The sequence below is a fragment of the Sorghum bicolor genome, chromosome 3, assembly GCF_000003195.3.
Source record: "Sorghum bicolor cultivar BTx623 chromosome 3, Sorghum_bicolor_NCBIv3, whole genome shotgun sequence".
Lineage (NCBI taxonomy): Eukaryota > Viridiplantae > Streptophyta > Magnoliopsida > Poales > Poaceae > Sorghum > Sorghum bicolor.
Genome location: NC_012872.2, coordinates 9,474,094 through 9,492,035, shown reverse-complemented (window position 1 = coordinate 9,492,035; position 17,942 = coordinate 9,474,094). Strand labels below are relative to the sequence as shown.

Here is a 17,942-nt window from a genome sequence, read left to right as displayed (position 1 = left end):
TAGCTTTTTGTACACTAAAAATGTTCTAGTATAGAAGTCAATATCGGCCATTAATTCTTGCTTGCTATGCTTTCTGTCTATTCAACATCATCTTAAGAGCACTCTAAATACTATCATCTGACATAACTATTGTAATTCCTCAAAAAAAAACATAACTATTGTACACTAAACGTCCGCATATTTTGACTGAACATTGGTTAAGTCTTGGTATGTTTGGCTTTGAAATTTGTGTTTTGATTTTTTTAGTTATATAATTCTTCTATATATTTAAATATGTGTTGTGTCTAGATACATATTAAAATAAAGGCAAAACAACAGATCTGACGACAGTGCTAGAAGGGTTAACTATGTTAATTCATTTTTCTTGTTTACGTTGAAAATACAGTGCTGTTCCTGTTCGTCTATATAAGAGTGTGTTATTGTTGAAGCACATCTGAGGTCTTGTTTAGTTCACCCAAAAACCAAAAACTTTTCAAGATTCCTCGTCACATCAAATTTTAGTCCACATGCATGGAGCATTAAATATAGATAAAAATAAAAACTTATTGCACAGTTTATCTGTAAATCGCGAGACGAATCTTTTAAGCCTATTTACTCTATAATTAGATAATGTTTATCAAATAAAAATAAAAATGCTATATTATCGCAAAAAATTTCGTGAGGGAACTAAACAAGGCCTGATACTACTCAAGTCGACGTATACGGTTATCTACATATGACTTTATGTATCAATAAAAGATAAAACGGCATAATATTTTAGACCAAGGGAATAGTACTCTACCACACACACGAAGTGCAGTAATCAATATACTCCATCTGATTGATTCAGTCTTAGGAGTGGCACTGCGGTTACTTCAACAAATCAACTAATGTGCTTGCCTGCCTGCCCGGCTGTCCGTCCTTTGCCATGCCAGCAATCAAGCATGGACACCAATATTCTAGTAACAGTAACAGACTATCAGGGGAAAGGTAACTGCAACAATCAACAATGGGAGGCCGGATAATAGCCTCTTTGCTCCTGGGCGATGATACGAGTCTTAGGAGTGCTGAGAGAGATACAACAGCTGGTGCAGCATGCAGCTAGCTACAGCTACGGCAGCTAGCATTAGCTCAGTTCTTGAGCTCGGGGAGCAGCAGGCCCCTGGCGTTCATCTGCTTGTACATCCACTGCCAGTTCTCCGGCCGCACCTCCCCGCCGAGCGCCCGTGTCACCGACCCACCGCTGCACGCCCCAACCTTGCAGCACTCCTCCAGCGGCAGCCCCTTCACCAGCCCGTACAGGAAGCCGCTCGCGAACAGGTCGCCTGCTCCAGTTGTGTCCACCGCGTTGCTCTCCCCGATGGCCGGCACTTGAACCACCTGCATCCATTCATCCATCATTGCTGTTACATAATTGTCGTCAATTTCATTTTACCACCAAAAACAAGGACACGTGGTCAGTGCTCCATGCTCACCAGTTGAATTTTTTTTTTTTTTAAGAATGCATCTGGAACTAATCTCTGTACATTTTTATTCTGGTATTACTATTGTTATGAGGTTCAAATACTAAATACTCAGCCTGTCATTTGCCACGATTTCGGTATTGTGCGTCGTATATCAACTGAAAAGACTTGCTGTCATTCTCTAGAGGAATTAACTAAATTGTCATTCTTAAGAAGATCATCATATAAATTGGGTTCCGACATTATTGACTGACCATGCAGACTACAAGTCTACAACTGGCCAACTATTAAAACTCACCTGTTTGCCATGCTTTGCCATGCATCCCTTTGAAGCAAGTGTCACCACAGCCCATTTGCAATACTTGCCCAAGAACGCAAGTGCCTCCTCTGGATCTGATTCCAGACCTCCCCTGCAGATAAAAGCAACAGATGAACTCCAGGCACATACCTTAGGTTGGTTACACTATGTCACTTCAAAAGATGTGAACAGATAATTTTATCCATTTGAATTCACAATTATTTCATTGTTTTCCTACTTAGATAGATGCATTAATATACGATTTTAGAAAGACTCACCCTATAACCTCTCTAGCTTCATCCTCATTGGCAAAGCAAAGGTCAATGTTACCAGTCTCCAAAAGATTAATGAGTTTAGACCTAGAGTCACGAACCATCTGCATGTAGCCAATCACAAAGAAACATGAGACAGTGTTTACAAAGTTGACTTCAACTGAGCAATACGTCAATAACAAAGATGCATACAGACCTCAAAACTGGCCAAATCTAATGATACGGAAAGGCCTTCCTGTTTCGCAATCCTAATAGCTTCAATAATTTGTTCCATGTTCTGTTGCGCATATCTCACAATAAGCCACTGCATCATAGCAGTGAAAATTCAGTCTTAACAAAGACATATGCTCTGAATGTTTCTCCTAAGAAGAATACATATATCACAAGATGCAATGTGCACCAAAAGGGGGAAGAAAGGCACCTTGGAGCCTTTGAAATCCTCCTTTCTAAATTCATTGGCCTGTTAGATGGACAAACAGTCTAAACAATCATAATATTGTTAAGAGATAAGTAACTCTATGTAACATTTAACACTATCAAATAAGGAGATACCTGTATCTTGACTGCGCTAGATAGGCATGGCCGCATGGTGCGATTGCCGCTTGCATCGACCAAGCACACACACTATAATAGAGCTTTTCAGCCTTATCCACTATGCAGTAAAATAAGGGCAAAAAAGATAAATTCTGGCTTCAGATATTAGGCTACCTGAGCGGTGTGCCCTTTTTTGGCCCTTAATCTTGTGAGATCTACACCACTAAAGCTCATATTGTTGACAAACAAAAGGCCCTGGTTGTCATCTCCACAAGCTCCAATTATTCCAGTTGATATCCCAAAACCAGCTGATAGCCCACGGATTGTGTTGGCAACACTTCCACCGGCTATTGTAGTTATTGGAGTGAGATCATTGCGGGAAGGAAGGATGTGGGCATTCACTTCATCAAGAATATGATTCAGCTCCTCAATGGACACCTGTAAATAGAATCATTTGCAGATGAAACTCTGAACCTAACACAATAACACAGTTTTGCTTTCCAACATCAATGATGTTACTATGCCAGGTTAGTTGCACTGTAGTAGTGACTCTTGATATCATATAAAACCAATCAAAGCTCAGAGGAATAATCCATGATGCAAATGCGACCACAAAAATGTACAATAAAGTAGACTGGATGCATGATTCTTCAACCTCCAAACAATAGTTAAAAGGCTGCAGAAGGTAATCAACTAACAAAACATATAATTTCCACTTTTCTTGGGTAACTTTGCTTCCTAATTTATTCTCAATGGCATCAAAGAAGAAATAGCATAGTTATGTTCCTGCACATGTATGCATGTGCTTTTGCTCTGTTTACAAGCTAAAGCCAAATGTCTTCCTCTTGGAATCATACTAACCAACAGGAAGGAAATTGATAATATTCAGCATGATCAACTGAAGAATCTTTGACTCTCAGATCATAAACAACAGAGTAAGTGGATTCGATAGATAAGAGGGAAAACCTCTAGCCTATTCCACACAATCCAAAAGATATAGGTACATGGTTTAACATTATAAAACTAAGTGGGAATCTAAGCGTTATGAAATTATCATTTCATCTATCCAAATAAGAAAAGGAAAATTGCAATATAGATATTACACAAGGACTCAGCAGTCACATCATAAGAGGGGCTAATTGTTATTTGGCTGAGTGTCTCGAGCCATATAGAACTGATATTAAGATTCAAGACCATTGCAAGTGTACTTTTTCTCCCCTGATAAATAAAGGGAATGCTGGACAATTTTTTTTTCCCGCAGATCAATGCCGCACAACTTTGCGAAGATCAAATATTACGATGACACATTTAATTATCAAAATTGACATGTTGGATCAGCGGCTATATTTCTTTGCATAAAAAAGTCAAGGATCCCTGTCGATAGTAGCAACAAGTTTCTTTCATTACAGAGTACAGACTTTTACCAACTCTGGGGCCTAAACAGTTAGGTGTCAACAGACCAATCAATTTGAGAAACGTTAGTCCATGCTTGACCATTCCTGAAGTGTGCAGTGCAGAGCATGCCAACCATCAGGCAGGCCCTTTTTCAGTGAAAGCAACACTAGATTTAATCAATAATAGCTGCAGTTAACTAAAGCATAGAGCCACAGAGTGACCACGTCAAATTTAGGAAATATCTGCCTGTACGCCCCAAAAGTACTTGCCTTTTGAATTATTCTGTTCATCTACTGGAAGAGTGGAACCATGTGGAACGAAAGAACAAGCAATTTATTGAAAATTCAAGGGAGACAAAACATAATTCAGCAACCCATTCATTAGTCAAAGTATTTTTTTTCTGAAGAACCAAACAAAATTAGCTGCAAACTATTTCAAGCATAGAGATGCAGCAATAAGGAATGAAATTCCAATTGAGATTAGACAGGTTTCTTTTGTGGCAGGGACTTCTTTTTTCCAGAAAAATATACAGTAATTCCATCACAAAATTTGAATGCATTTGATGTTGAAGAACAAGCGATCCAAACATCACATACTCACATGGCCAGCCGACAACTAGGAAAAGGAACATGGTGGGGCCGCAATTAAAGCTAAAATTCGGCACTGAAGCAAGAACCTACCTCAAATGCTCAAACAACCACATGATGGCAAACGACCCATCCTGAAACCCAAAAGGGGAAGAAAAGGAAGGGAAGGGGGTGTAGAATTCCGAGGATATGTTGGCCCTTGAAATAGAAAGGAATCTCCGATAACAAACAACATTAAGAATAGGAAGAAGGGGAGCATCTGGCAATCAGCCAATCATACAGCGTAGAGTGTTACTGACTCTACCAAACCGGGCATTGCAAGGTCGAATTGGGATTGTTGCGATTTCAATCTGTGCGAATTACATGGACGATTGAACATGGAACAGTTGAAGCGAAGCGAATTGTAACTATACGTCTGTGCTGGGCGTGGTTGAAGGGAGGGAGGGAGGGAGGGAGGGAAGGAGGGAAGGAGAAGAAAAGGTACCTGCTGCGAGCCGCCGCGGTCGCCAGAGACGCGGTCGAGGAGGGACCAGTCGACGCGCGCGACGTGGTCGATCAGCGCCGAGAGCTGCAGCCCCAGCACCGCGGGTGGCGCCGCCGCCGCCGCCGCCTCCCTGCCGGGTCGGAGGGAGGAGGGAGGCTGCTGCTGCGTATGCCCTGCCTCCGCGCCCATATGGTCTCCCTCCGTTGGCCCGGCCCACTCCTCGAGCGGAGGAGGAAAAAGGTCGCCGGCGGTGTGGAACGAGGCTCTGTCCGGAGCAGATGGGATTGCAAGCCTCCGAGGGGAGGGCCGTCTTCGCTCCCGTTTTATAGGAGGAGGTGAGACCGGGCGGACACACAAGCTTCTTGGACACTCTTCATCACTACCCTTGCATGGATCTCGATGCATCATGCTCCATTACGTGGATATAAATCTGCTATTAAGGTTCTAATAACTTTTTTTCTTGTAATAATTACCTAGGTGACCCAAGTGGTCAAGCCACACCAGTTTTTTTTAATCTTACCGCACCACTGTTTTATGAACCATGAGTGCACCACTTGTAACAATGCATACAAATATAAACCCCTCAACCACCCATGCGTGAGAGCAAAATTGTGAGCACTGAGGTTTAGGGCTGTGGGGGTATAAACCCCTATACCCTTACGGCTAGACTTGGGCCAGAAGGCTTCGCCCATTACGAGACAAGCTCAAGGTTTGGTCCGATAGCTTGGAGTTTCGTGCAAGGAAACAAGACGTGGAGATCAAGCAGGATTCTAGTCGGTTAGAATAGAAATTGATATCGAACTATCTATGGCAATTGTAACCGACTAGGATTAGTTTCCAGATCTGTAACCCTGTCCTCCGGACTATATAAGGAGAGGCAAGGGACCCCCCTAGGACATCATTATTCTCTCAACACAAATCAATACAACCAGACGCAGGACGTAGGTATTACGCCAACTCGGCGGCCGAACCTGGATAAAAAGTTTGTCCGTGTCTTGCGTCACCATCGAGTTCGTAGTTTGCGCACCGTCTACCGATAAACTACTACCGTGGGTATACCCCAAGGTAGACTGCCGACTAGCTTTCGTCGACAGTGGCGCGCCAGGTAGGGGGTGTGCGTGCAACTTCTCCGGCGAACAAGATGGTTACGATCCCAGCTTCCGCGACCGTGCCTGAAGGCCTCACGTTCACCGTCGGCCAGATCACGTGGACGACGTGCAGCGGCGGCCTCACGACCACGGTTTCGAAAGAAACTCAGATCCGATCTGAGATCACGCCGTCTCCGACCACTCGCGTGGCGGCACCGAGCGCCCGACCACCGTTCCCGCTCTACAAGGGAAAGAAGATTGACTGCTCGGACCTTCTCCAAGCGCTTGATCGCGCTGACTCCAAGCTACTTGAAGCCTCCCAACTAGTAGACGGAGTCCTGCATCAGCCTGATCAAGCTGCTCCAACGAATTTTTTCAAATCCCGCCACCCAACTCGTGTCGTTACACACGAACGGCTGGGAACGTCTCTGACAATAACCTCAACCCCCTCAGGACGATCCGTCAAGCTCAAGAAGGGAGATCATCCTTGCGGCCTGAACAACTCGGCCTCTCTTTACTCACGGCACATCCAATCCGTTTTCAGCAAGGCGGGTTGGCCGCCGAAAAGGAACGGTCGTCACTACGTCAACATGGTGGCAATCCGAGAACTACGGGACAGCCAGGCTTCCAGCACCAACTCGAGCCCGGTTCCGTCCCCACCGAAGTTATAAACACCGAAGACGAGGACTACGACCTGGATTTGCCTTCATACCCTCCGGGTTTCCCTCGTTTCCCGGTATTCCCCCCTCGGCGAGGAGATATTGTCTTCAACGTCAGCGCCGACGAACCGGTCGTCGATGGAGAAACGGATGAGCAGAGGCAACTCCGTGAGCAGCGCAACGCCGATCGCGCCCGACGACGTGCGGACGAGCAACAACAAATTCCACCGCATAATCTCAACGACGCTTTTGACATGGTCGGGGACCAGCCAGTCTACAAGACGCCAAGCGCCAACGTGGCTGTCGCCATGGCTAATCTAGATCGGCTCCCTGATACCCCTGAGTGCCAAGGAGTCCGGACCAGCATCCGAGCACACCTGATCGCCGCAATGGGACAGACAGCCACTCTGCTCAAGAGAGTCCAGGACGTCTCTTACACAGAAGCCACCTCCGACCAGACTAATCGTAGCCGGACCTCACCACCTCCCAGCAGGCGTCGCCGTAGCCGCTCTCCCGACAACCATCGAAAAGATTCACGGCACGACGATGGTGGTCGGGACACTGACGGTCACCATGAGCAGAACCGCAGACGCGGTCAAGAAGTAAACCAACACAGGGATCTCCGGCACAACATCCCTCCCAAAGATGCCCGGGACCGCATCAACACGCGTGCCACAGAGAGAGCAGTCCACGAAAACCTGCGCCGTATTGAGTACGATGCAACACACGGCCCCCCGGGCCTAAGACAATTCTCCGCACACCTCCGCCAGGTCGTGTGGCCCCGCAATTTCAAGCTCGAAAAACTTAAAAAATACGATGGCAAGGAAAATCCAGAGAACTGGATCACTCTCTATGAAATCGCCGTCCGATCAGCAGCAGGAGATGAGCACGTCATGGCCAACTACTTCCCCGTAGTCCTCGACCAGGCTGGTCATCAGTGGATCCTTGGCTTGCCCGAGGACTCCTTCGACTCTTGGGAAGAGCTACGCCAGGCTTTCATCGACAACTTCATCGCCACATGCGAGCAGCCTGGAAACAAGTATGACCTCGAAAGGATAAGGGACAGGAAGAACGAACCTCTGCGCGACTACATCCGACGATTCTCGGATATGCGCCTTAAAATCCCAAAGATTTCCCACGACGAGGCCATCTCTGCCTTCATCAAGGGCCTGCGTTTCCATGAAGCGCTGAGGAACAAGCTGTTGCGTAAACGGCCAACAACGGTGGCGGAGCTCCTCGCCACGGCCAAAAATTACGCCGATGCTGACGACGCAGAAAAACTAATCCGAGACGATGTGAGAGGTCCCGACCAGCCTCCCCGGCGAGACGACGGTCGCGGTCGCTACGACAACAGGAACCACCGCCGCCCCGACAACCGTGATCACAGAGAAGGTTGGGATCGGCGGCGCGACAACCGCAACAATTTCAGAGGAAAGCGCCCCCGCGACTACGACCACGAAGTAAATACGATCAAGCGCCCCAACGGGCGGCAGGACTACCAAGAAGACTACAACAAAACGTTGAAGGGACCGTGCCAACTACATCCAAAGTCTAATCATACCATGGAGGAATGCCGCGTCCTCAAAAGCATCTATACACGGCGGGCCGCCCAAGACGACTCCGCCAAGAAAAACGGCAAGCGAGACGGGCACGACCACGAAGACGAGGATGAGGACCAAGATAGGGACCCCCGACACCAATACGTCAGCCCCACTAACGTGGTCTACTCCATCTTCGGGGGCAAGGTCTCCATCGAATCTAAGCGGGAAAGAAAGCTATTAAAGAGAGCCTGCCTCAACATAGACAGCACGGACGGGCTGATCGCAGACCCGAAATTTCCCCCGTGGTCGCACAGAGAGATCTCATTCAGTAGGAAGGACCAGTGGGCCGCCATCCCAGAGCCAGGTCGTTTCCCTCTGATCCTGGACCCTTGCATCAACAGCATCAGATTCGAGCGCGTGCTCGTGGACGGGGGAAGCTCTATCGACATCCTCTTCCGCAACAGCCTGCCCGCTCTCAAGATATCTCCGGCACAACTAAAACCTTACGATGCCCAATTCTGGGGGGTTTTGCCAGGTCAGAGTTCAGTGCCCCTCGGACAGATAACGTTGCCTGTCCAATTCGGCACACCCGACCACTTTCGAACGGAGTTCATCAACTTCGTGGTCGCGGACTTCGACGGGACCTACCACGCTATACTGGGCCGACCATCGCTGACAAAGTTTATGGCAGTCCCGCACTACTCATACCTGGTCCTTAAGATGCCTACGGAGAAGGGCGTCCTAACCATCAGAGGCAATGTCTACACCGCGTATACCTGCGAAGAAGAGAGCTTCAAGATCACCGAAGCAATCGACCTCTCAATCCACATGGCAGAAACAGCAACCCAAGCCGCGCAGCTACCTCCCGACCAGCTCCGATTGCCCGAACAAGAGACAGCCAGGAAGAATTCAAAATCCAAGGAGTACAAAGAAGTGCAGCTGGTCGACGGCAGCTCCGAGAAGACGGCCCTCATCGGGGCCAATCTGGATCCAAAATAGGAAGACGCGCTCGTCAGGTTTCTAAGGGACAACGTGAGCGTTTTCGCATGGAAACCCGCAGACATGCCCGGCGTCCCACGAAACCTGATCGAGCACTCCTTAAATGTCTCGAAGACCGCAAGACCAATCAAGCAAAAGCTGCGACGGTTCGCTCGTGACAAAAAGGAGGCTATTAGGACAGAAATAACATGGCTTCTAGCAGCCGGATTCATAAAAGAAGTGTATCACCCCGATTGGCTCGCCAATCCGGTTCTTGTACGCAAAAAGAATAATGAATGGAGAATGTGCGTTGATTACACTGATCTCAATAAACACTGTCCTAAAGATCCTTTTGGTCTCCCTCGCATCGATGAGGTGGTCGACTCAATGGCCGGATGCGAACTCCTCTCTTTTCTAGACTGCTACTCTGGTTACCACCAGATTTCGCTAAAAGAAGGCGATCAGATCAAAACATCTTTCATTACTCCTTTCGGCGCATACTGCTACACGACCATGTCATTCGGACTCAAAAACGCCGGAGCCACTTATCAATGGGCCATCCAGCAGTGCCTCCACGACGAGATTCGTGATGACCTCGTCGAGGCCTATGTAGACGACGTGGTCGTAAAAACAAGGGACGCGAGCACCCTAATCGACAACTTAGACCGAACTTTCAAGGCACTTAATAGGTACAAGTGGAAGCTCAACCCCAAAAAGTGCATCTTCGGTGTTCCTTCCGGTCTACTGCTCGGCAACGTTGTCAGTCGCGACGGCATACGACCAAACCCTTCAAAAGTAAAAGCAGTACTCGACATGCGACCACCCAAGAACGTCAAGGATATTCAGAAGCTTACCGGGTGTATGGCCGCCCTCAGTCGCTTCATCTCAAGGCTAGGAGAAAAAGGCCTCCCTTTCTTCAAACTCTTGAAAGCGTCGGAAAAATTCTCTTGGACAGAAGAAGCCGACGCCGCGTTCACTCAGCTTAAGGCTTTCCTCACTTCACCACCTGTCCTTATAGCGCCTCAGCCCGATGAAGACCTACTCCTTTACATTGCTGCAACCGACAGGGTTGTTTCCACAGCAATAGTGGTCGAGCGAGATGAACCAGGTCATGCCTATAAAGTCCAGAGACCCGTTTACTTCATAAGTGAAGTCTTAAACGAGTCCAAGGCCAGGTACCCACAAATACAGAAGCTCATATACGCCATTCTAATAACATCAAGAAAGCTGAAGCACTACTTCGACGGCCATCGAGTCTTGGTAACCACCAGTTTCCCTCTCGGGGACATTCTGCGCAATAAAGACGCCAACGGCAGAATCGTGAAATGGGCGATGGAATTATGCCCATTTTCCCTGGAGTTCCAGCGCCGCACCACAGTCAAGTCTCAGGCCCTGGTCGATTTCATTACTGAATGGACGGATCTCAACGAGCCTCCCGTTCCCGATGTCTCCGACCACTGGTCAATGTTCTTCGACGGATCCTTGAACATCAACGGTGCCGGCGCTGGGATACTGTTCGTGTCACCTAACAAGGACAAACTGCGTTACGTCCTTAGGATCCTTTTTCCAGCGTCAAACAATGTCGCCGAATACGAAGCATGCCTGCACGGCATAAGGCTCGCCGTTGAGCTGGGAGTCAAACGCCTTTATGTCTATGGCGACTCCGCTTTGGTTATCAATCAGCTCAACAAGGAGTGGGACGCAACCCACGAGAAGATGGATCTCTACTGCAAAGAATTCGCAAATGGGAAACCAACTTCTACGGCATAGAGTACATCCACGTGGTCCGGGATAAGAACCAGGCAGCAGATGCGTTGTCGAAGTTAGGGTCATCTCGGGCCCAGATCCCACGGGGTATTTTTGTCCAGGACATCCACGAGCCAAGCGTAGGCTCCACCCTGGTCGAAAAGCAACCCACCGAGGCAATGCTCGTAGACGATGCCACTCCGACAACCGGTGGTCGTGATTGGCGTACACCGTTCATCAAGTATATATCGGACGGGACAGGCTTTCAGGACAAAACAGAGGACGAGCGCCTCATTCGACGGTCAAAGAATTACATCCTGGTCGACGGTAAACTCATGCGAAAAAACGCAAGCTCTGAAGTATTGCTCAAGTGCATATCCTAGGATGATGGTACCAAGCTCCTAGAAGACATACATGCTGGATCCTGCGGCAATCACGCCGCATCCAGAACGTTGGTCGGAAAAGCCTTCCGAGCAGGTTTTTATTGGCCAACCGCGGTCAACGACGCAGAAAAGCTGGTTCGACACTGCGAGGGATGTAAGTTTTTCGCTAAGAGGACCCACGTACCCGCTCACGAAATTCAAACCATCCCGTCGTCCTGGCCCTTCGCTTGCTGGGGGCTTGACATGATCGGGCCATTTAAACCAGCTCCCGGCAACTTCAAGTTTGTTTTCGTGTCAATCGACAAGTTCTCCAAGTGGATCGAATACATGCCTCTGGTCAAAGCAACCTCCGAGAAGGCTGTGGAGTTCCTCAATCAAATCATACACAGATTCGGCATCCCGAACAGCATAATCACCGACCTGGGTACTCAGTTTACTGGCACCACATTTTGGGACTTCTGCGATGACAGGGGCATAGTCATAAAATATGTGTCAGTGGCTCATCCACGGGCCAATGGTCAAGTTGAACGCGCAAACGGAATGATCATTGACGCCCTAAAGAAAAGGCTGTACACCGAGAACGACAGAGCACCCGGTCGATGGATGAAAGAGTTACCTGCCGTGGTCTGGGGCCTCCGAACTCAGACCAGTCGAAACACAGGAGTATCTCCCTACTTCATGGTTTACGGCTCCGAGGCAGTCCTGCCGTCTGACATAACCTTCGGATCTCCTAGGATTGAACACTTTGACCAGGCGACAGCCAACAACGCCAGAAAACTCGAAATCAACTGCATGGAGGAAAAGCGTTTGAATTCTTGTCTCCGAACAGCAAAGTATCTCGCGGCAGTCAGGCGATACCACAACAGGAACGTCAAGGACCGTTCCTTCGTGGTCGGCGACCTGGTACTTAGGTGGAGAACAAGCCAAGAGGGAATGCACAAGCTCTCCACTCCCTGGGAAGGCCCCTTCGTGGTCGCCGAAGTCACACGACCCACGTCCTACAGATTGGCATACCCAGACGGGACACGCGTGCCTAACTTTTGGCACATAGACAAACTGCGACGATTTTACCCTTTGTTGCACGCAGAACTCTTGGTAAACCTTGTGCAACGGAAGCTCTTAGCGACTACAAAGTCAAATACGGTGACACGTCACTTAGATAATTATACAGCGCTCAAAATAACAGTCATGACAAAAGCAAACTTTATTACAAACTTTACATACAAAGTTTACAATAAATACCCTAACGGGCAGACGCTAGTCTATTCCTACAGACTACCCTATCGGCCTAACTGCTCGGGCTGATCACCCGTTTGGCTCTGCTGCCCGGACGAAGGGGTCGGGGCCACCGGCACCTGGCTGGTCGAGACCGCAGGCGTCGACCGCCCATCTCCCGCAACAGACGCGCCCGACAGCTCCCTGGCCAACCTGTCTGAGCCTGGCTGGTCAGGGGGAGTGGCCATTCCGCACAGATTGATGTCGCCGATCACCATCGACGACAAGTCCAGCAGACCACCACGAAGCTCGTCCGCCTCCTGCGGGCCGACCTCCTTGGGGTACCCCTTCTCCAGCCTGGATAAGTCGACTAGGGGGTAGTGGGCGTGCACCATGCTAAGGACATGCGCGCCAGCGAACTCCCCAGCGTCCTTCACAAATTGCTGGAGCCAGTCCCACGCCCGTTGCGCCTTCTCCACCGGAGTCAACTTCGGCGCGCGGGGCTGGCTCTTCGGGAGCTCGGGACTGATCAGATCCAGGACCGGGGATACTCCCTTCCAGATCTTACAACAGTTGACCTTCCAGGAGTCCCGGTCCTTGACCAGCTCATCCAGGTGCTTCTTGGCGTTCACCTTGAGCACTGCAAGTCAAGCAGGACGTTATCTTCGACATATCAAAAAACAAAGGGGGCGACAAGCGGCAGATAACGAGGCGGTGCGTATTACCATATAACTCCCGGTCCTTACGACCCAACTCCTCTCCTGTTCGGCGCCCGGACTCCAGCGCACCAGCGAGCTCTTGGCTGAGCTGCTCCTTCTCCTGTCGGAGGCGCGTCACCTCCTCCTCCAGGCCTAAGTGAATCATAACCTGGTCAGCAAAGCGAACTACACAGCTACACGAAGGCGCTCAGAGCGCGTGACTAACCTTCTCGCTGACGGTACTGGTCGGCCAAGCGACGGGTAAGCTCGAGACGATGCTCTTCTTGGGCATTCATCTCGGCCATTTTCTCCCCAACCTCCGATCGCAGCCGGTCCACCTCCGCGGCCAGGGCCTTGTTCTCGGCCACAACGCCTTCTATCTGGTCGAAGCACCGTTTCCAGTACTTCGCCGTTTTCATCGCGCCCTACAAAACGAACATATGACAACCAAGCAAAACAACGCACAGAATGTACAATAGTGCAAAGAACCGCTTACCTTGACTTCGTCGACGAGGCGTTTGGCCGCGCGCTCGACCCTGGCGGCCTCCTCGGTCTCGGCGAGCTCCTCATGCCCGATGAAGTGATCCCCGCGTTGGCGCCACACATACACGTGTTGGCGGCCATCGCGGGGACGACCTTGAATCTCCTCCACCTCGTCGTTGGAGGCTGCCTGGGTTTCCTCCTCACCCGTCGTATTGCCCCCGGTAGCAGTCGAAGGCATTACTGGCCCCCGGGCCAGACCCGGGGAGCCTGCAGTCGAAGCGGCCCCCGCTCGGGGCGGCGTGGGGACTTCGCTCTCCTTGGCGGGAGGAGGGGTCGGGGCTCTCCCCTCCCCTTCTGTGGTGTTCGCTGGGGGAGGTGCCCCTGTAGCCTCCTCAGCCCTGGCCGGGCTGCTCGTCGTGGTCGGTGCCGCGGCTGGGGGCTCCTCAGTGCTCACAGGCACGGCTGCAGCCGCAGGCTGCTCCGTGGTCTGCGGCGCCGCGTCTTCAGCAGCGCAGGCAGGCTCACCCGTCCCCTGGTCGGCGGCATGGCCGGGGTTGACATCCGACGCCGCGCTAAAAGAACAAAAGTACAATAAAAAAAACATAAGTCGAACACTTACAGGTCCGATCGACGGTGGGTCGCGGTGAACCTCCTCGTCCGGCCAGTCGGCACCTGCGCTCCCATCTCGACAACACGCGGAGCAGGAGAGTCGCTGGCCACCTGATCAGTAGTGGCCGGCGCACTATCTGGGCGGCTCCGAGGTCGTCGAACTAGCGACGGTGCGGCCTCCTCGTCGTCGTCGTCGTCGTCGTCAATGATCCGCACGAGCCGACGGCGCTTCGGCGCTTGGCTGCTCTCCGCCGGCAATGTCGGTACCGGCAAAGGATCTGCCGCCAGTGGCCTTTTCCCCTCCACCCTCTCCTCGGTGGTCGGGACGGGGCGGGCCTGGTCCTCCTCACTGCTGGTGTACCAATCACACCGTGCAGCGTCCTCTAAAGGCTCCATCCCAGGCGCTAGTGACACATACACTGTGCACCTATCCACATCTCCGATCTACAAAGAGAAATACAGACAAATCGGCATCCGACGATGTAACGAATGCTAAGGAGTCAGTTAGTAAAGGACATTACCTTAGGGGCTGGTCGCCCCAGCTTGAAAGCTTGCACCCGATCACTACCACGGATGAAGCCCCCGTAAGTAAAGTTGAACAATTCGTTCAACAACTGCTGCACCTCTTCCTTCTCCAGGACCTCAGGCCTCATCCTGGTCGGGTCCTGGCTTCCGGCGTACTCATACGCCGAGTGCACCCTCTTCTGGCAGGGCATCACTCGGCGGCAAACAAAGTTCCCGACCACCCCTAGCCCGTCCAAGCGCGACCAGTCGATCAGCTTCATCAGGTCTGCTACTTGTCCGTCGAATTCTGGGCGGTCGGTCCAACTGACCCTCTTCTCGGGGATGTACCCCACGTCACAGAACGTGGAGCTGCCCGGCTCCTCCCTGACGTAGAACCATTTCTTATACCACTCGGTAAGAGAGGTATTCCAAGGGCAGTTCAGGTACCGGTTCTTCATCCCGTCCCGGAGATTGAGGTATACTCCACCTGCAATCTTGGAGCCTCCAACTGCTCCCTTCTTCCTTAAGCAGAAAAGATAACGAAAGAGATCGAAGTGCGGCTCTATGCCAACATAGGCCTCGCACAAATGGATAAAAGTGGAAATGAGGAGAATTGAGTTCGGGTGCAGATTGCAAATCCCGATCTCATAATACAAAAGAAGACCTGGAAGAAAAGGATGAACAGGAACCCCAAATCCCCTCTTAATGAAATCTTCAAACACGACGATCTCACCGGCGCGGGGGTCGGGGTAGCTCTCCCCCTCCGGTGCCCTCCAGCCGCCGAGCTCCGGGCTGTGCAGAAGCCCCATATCGACGAGGTCACCAAGAGATTTGGTGGTGCTGCGGGATTTCTTCCACTCCTTGGCCATCAGTTCGGCCCTCTTATTGGAGTCGCTCTTCGCCATTGGAGGTGAGGAAGTGGACTTGAGTTAGGAAGATGCCGGTGATTGAAAGAGGCAAGGGTGGAAGGCTTGAAGGCAATGGCAGGGTAAGCAGTACAGGCGGAACTGTCGAGCTCTTATAACCCGCAAATCCACCTCTCCCACTTCCCGTATTCTCGGGAAGTGGGTGGGCTGTGCGGCGGATGCGGCGTTTCGGTTTTCAATGATTATAGACGATTAATGCGGCGGAGTTTTCGTACCAATTGATGGTTTCCTTTTCTCAAACCATGCAAAGGGTGGCTGCACAGTTGCCAGACGCAACTTTTCATGCATCCATCTGACACCCCGTCAGGAGGCCCCGTCACGTCAACTTTAACTGGAAAGATCTTTTCAAAAACAAGAAGACAAATATGGCAGAGAGTCAACAATCCGGGGACTGTACCGACCACCGAGCACTTGATGCTCGGGGACTGGTCGCCCAGTCTATCGACTCGGAACTTCAAAGACTGTACCGACCACCGAGCACTTGATGCTCGGGGACTGGTCGCCCAGTCTATCGGCTCGGAACTTCAAAGACTGTACCGACCACCGAGCACTTGATGCTCGGGGACTGGTCGCCCAGTCTATCGACTCGGAACTTCAAAATATCGCACCGACCACTAAGCGCTTGATGCTCGGGGACTGGTCGTCCAGCATAGCAACGCAGGATTCTAAGGAGTGCACTTGGTACTTGGGTCCTGATGGTCATACTATTGTACACCAGGGGACTGGTCGATCAGTCTGTTCAATTGCAGACGGACTGGTAAAATTAATTTTTTAGACCTTGCTACAAGGCTCATACTTCGTCTTCCAGCAAGCTCGGGGACTACATCGGTACGATGCATCTGGCGATGCATCTCAGTTGCAGAATTTCTTTGAGGACTTTTCTTTTGACCCTGGCACCACGTACCTACGTCACCTACTACCAGGCTCGGGGACTAAGTGGGCACACTTCACCTTGCGGTGAATATGCTTGCTTTCTTGAGGTCTATACTTTTCAGAAAAGTAAAGTGGGCACACTTCACCAAGAAAGAAATCTTTTTTAATTTAGAGCACCATGCATTCTTCGAACAACCTGCTTCTTCGATGTCAATGTTGATCAACTGTCTTTTGAGTTGGTCAAAATACCGTTGTAACTGTTTAGACGACTTTCCTGCTTATTGAAGACGTCAAGCCTCACTGATCGAAGAAGCTCAAGATGGCGTGTTACATCACAATACATGGTGCGCGGGGACTAGCTGTGGGGGTATAAACCCCTATACCCTTACGGCTAGACTTGGGCCAGAAGGCTTGGCCCATTACGAGACAAGCTCAAGGTTTGGTCCGACAGCTTGGAGTTTCGCGCAAGGAAACAAGACGTGGAGATCAAGCAGGATTCTGGTCGGTTAGAATAGAAATTGATATCGAACTATCTATGGCAATTGTAACCGACTAGGATTAGTTTCCAGATCTGTAACCCTGTCCTCCGGACTATATAAGGAGAGGCAAGGGACCCCCCTAGGACATCATTATTCTCTCAACACAAATCAATACAACCAGACGCAGGACGTAGGTATTACGCCAACTCGGCGGCCGAACCTGGATAAAAAGCTTGTCCGTGTCTTGCGTCACCATCGAGTTCGTAGTTTGCGCACCGTCTACCGATAAACTACTACCGTGGGTATACCCCAAGGTAGACTGCCGACTAGCTTTCGTCGACAAGGGCTTCTTTGGAAGCCAACCCGCGTAAGATGAGGTCTGTCGCGCCTTGTCGTGAGTGCAGTGGACAAAAAGTTCGTTGAACTTTTAGTGAGCCAACGTGTGAAACCCGTGTAAAAATGAGGCCTGTCGCGCCTTGTCGTGAGTACATCAGACAAAAAGTTCATTGAACTTTTAGTGAGCCAGCGCATGAAAATGAATGGGGGTGCAGACGTGGCGGAGGGTGTGCAAACCTTTGGCGAGTTGCGGCACGAAAAACAGTTGTTGGAGAAAGTGTGGCTCGTCGAGTTTGTTTGGAACGCAACCCGCGTGAAGATGAGGCCTGTCGCGTCGTGTCGTGAGTGCAGCAGACAAAAAGTTTGTTGAACTTTTGGTGAGTCAGCACGTGAAAATGAATAGGGTGCGGAC

The 17,942-nt window shown here is 50.3% G+C and overlaps 1 protein-coding gene across 1 annotated transcript; it reads right to left on the bottom strand.

Annotated features, from left to right (window-relative positions):
- LOC8085045 (uncharacterized sugar kinase slr0537) lies at nucleotides 741–5,347 on the bottom strand. Its single transcript, XM_002455295.2, has 8 exons — nucleotides 5,013–5,347; nucleotides 2,721–2,984; nucleotides 2,565–2,636; nucleotides 2,434–2,472; nucleotides 2,209–2,316; nucleotides 2,019–2,116; nucleotides 1,741–1,852; nucleotides 741–1,359 (listed from the first exon to the last, which is right to left on the bottom strand). Exons 1-8 carry the CDS (start codon nucleotides 5,199–5,201, stop codon nucleotides 1,111–1,113), a joined length of 1,131 nt encoding a protein of 376 aa, XP_002455340.1. The 5' UTR covers nucleotides 5,202–5,347; the 3' UTR covers nucleotides 741–1,110.

Coding starts and splice junctions, on each gene's coding strand:
- LOC8085045 (XM_002455295.2), bottom strand. CDS start 5,201: ATGGGCGCGGAGGCAGGGCATACGCAGCAGCAGCCTCCCTCCTCCCTC. Junction 2,637..2,720: donor AAAAAGGGCACACCGCTCAG/GTAGCCTAATAT, acceptor GCTCTATTATAG/TGTGTGTGCTTGGTCGATGC. Junction 2,117..2,208: donor TAGATTTGGCCAGTTTTGAG/GTCTGTATGCAT, acceptor GGCTACATGCAG/ATGGTTCGTGACTCTAGGTC.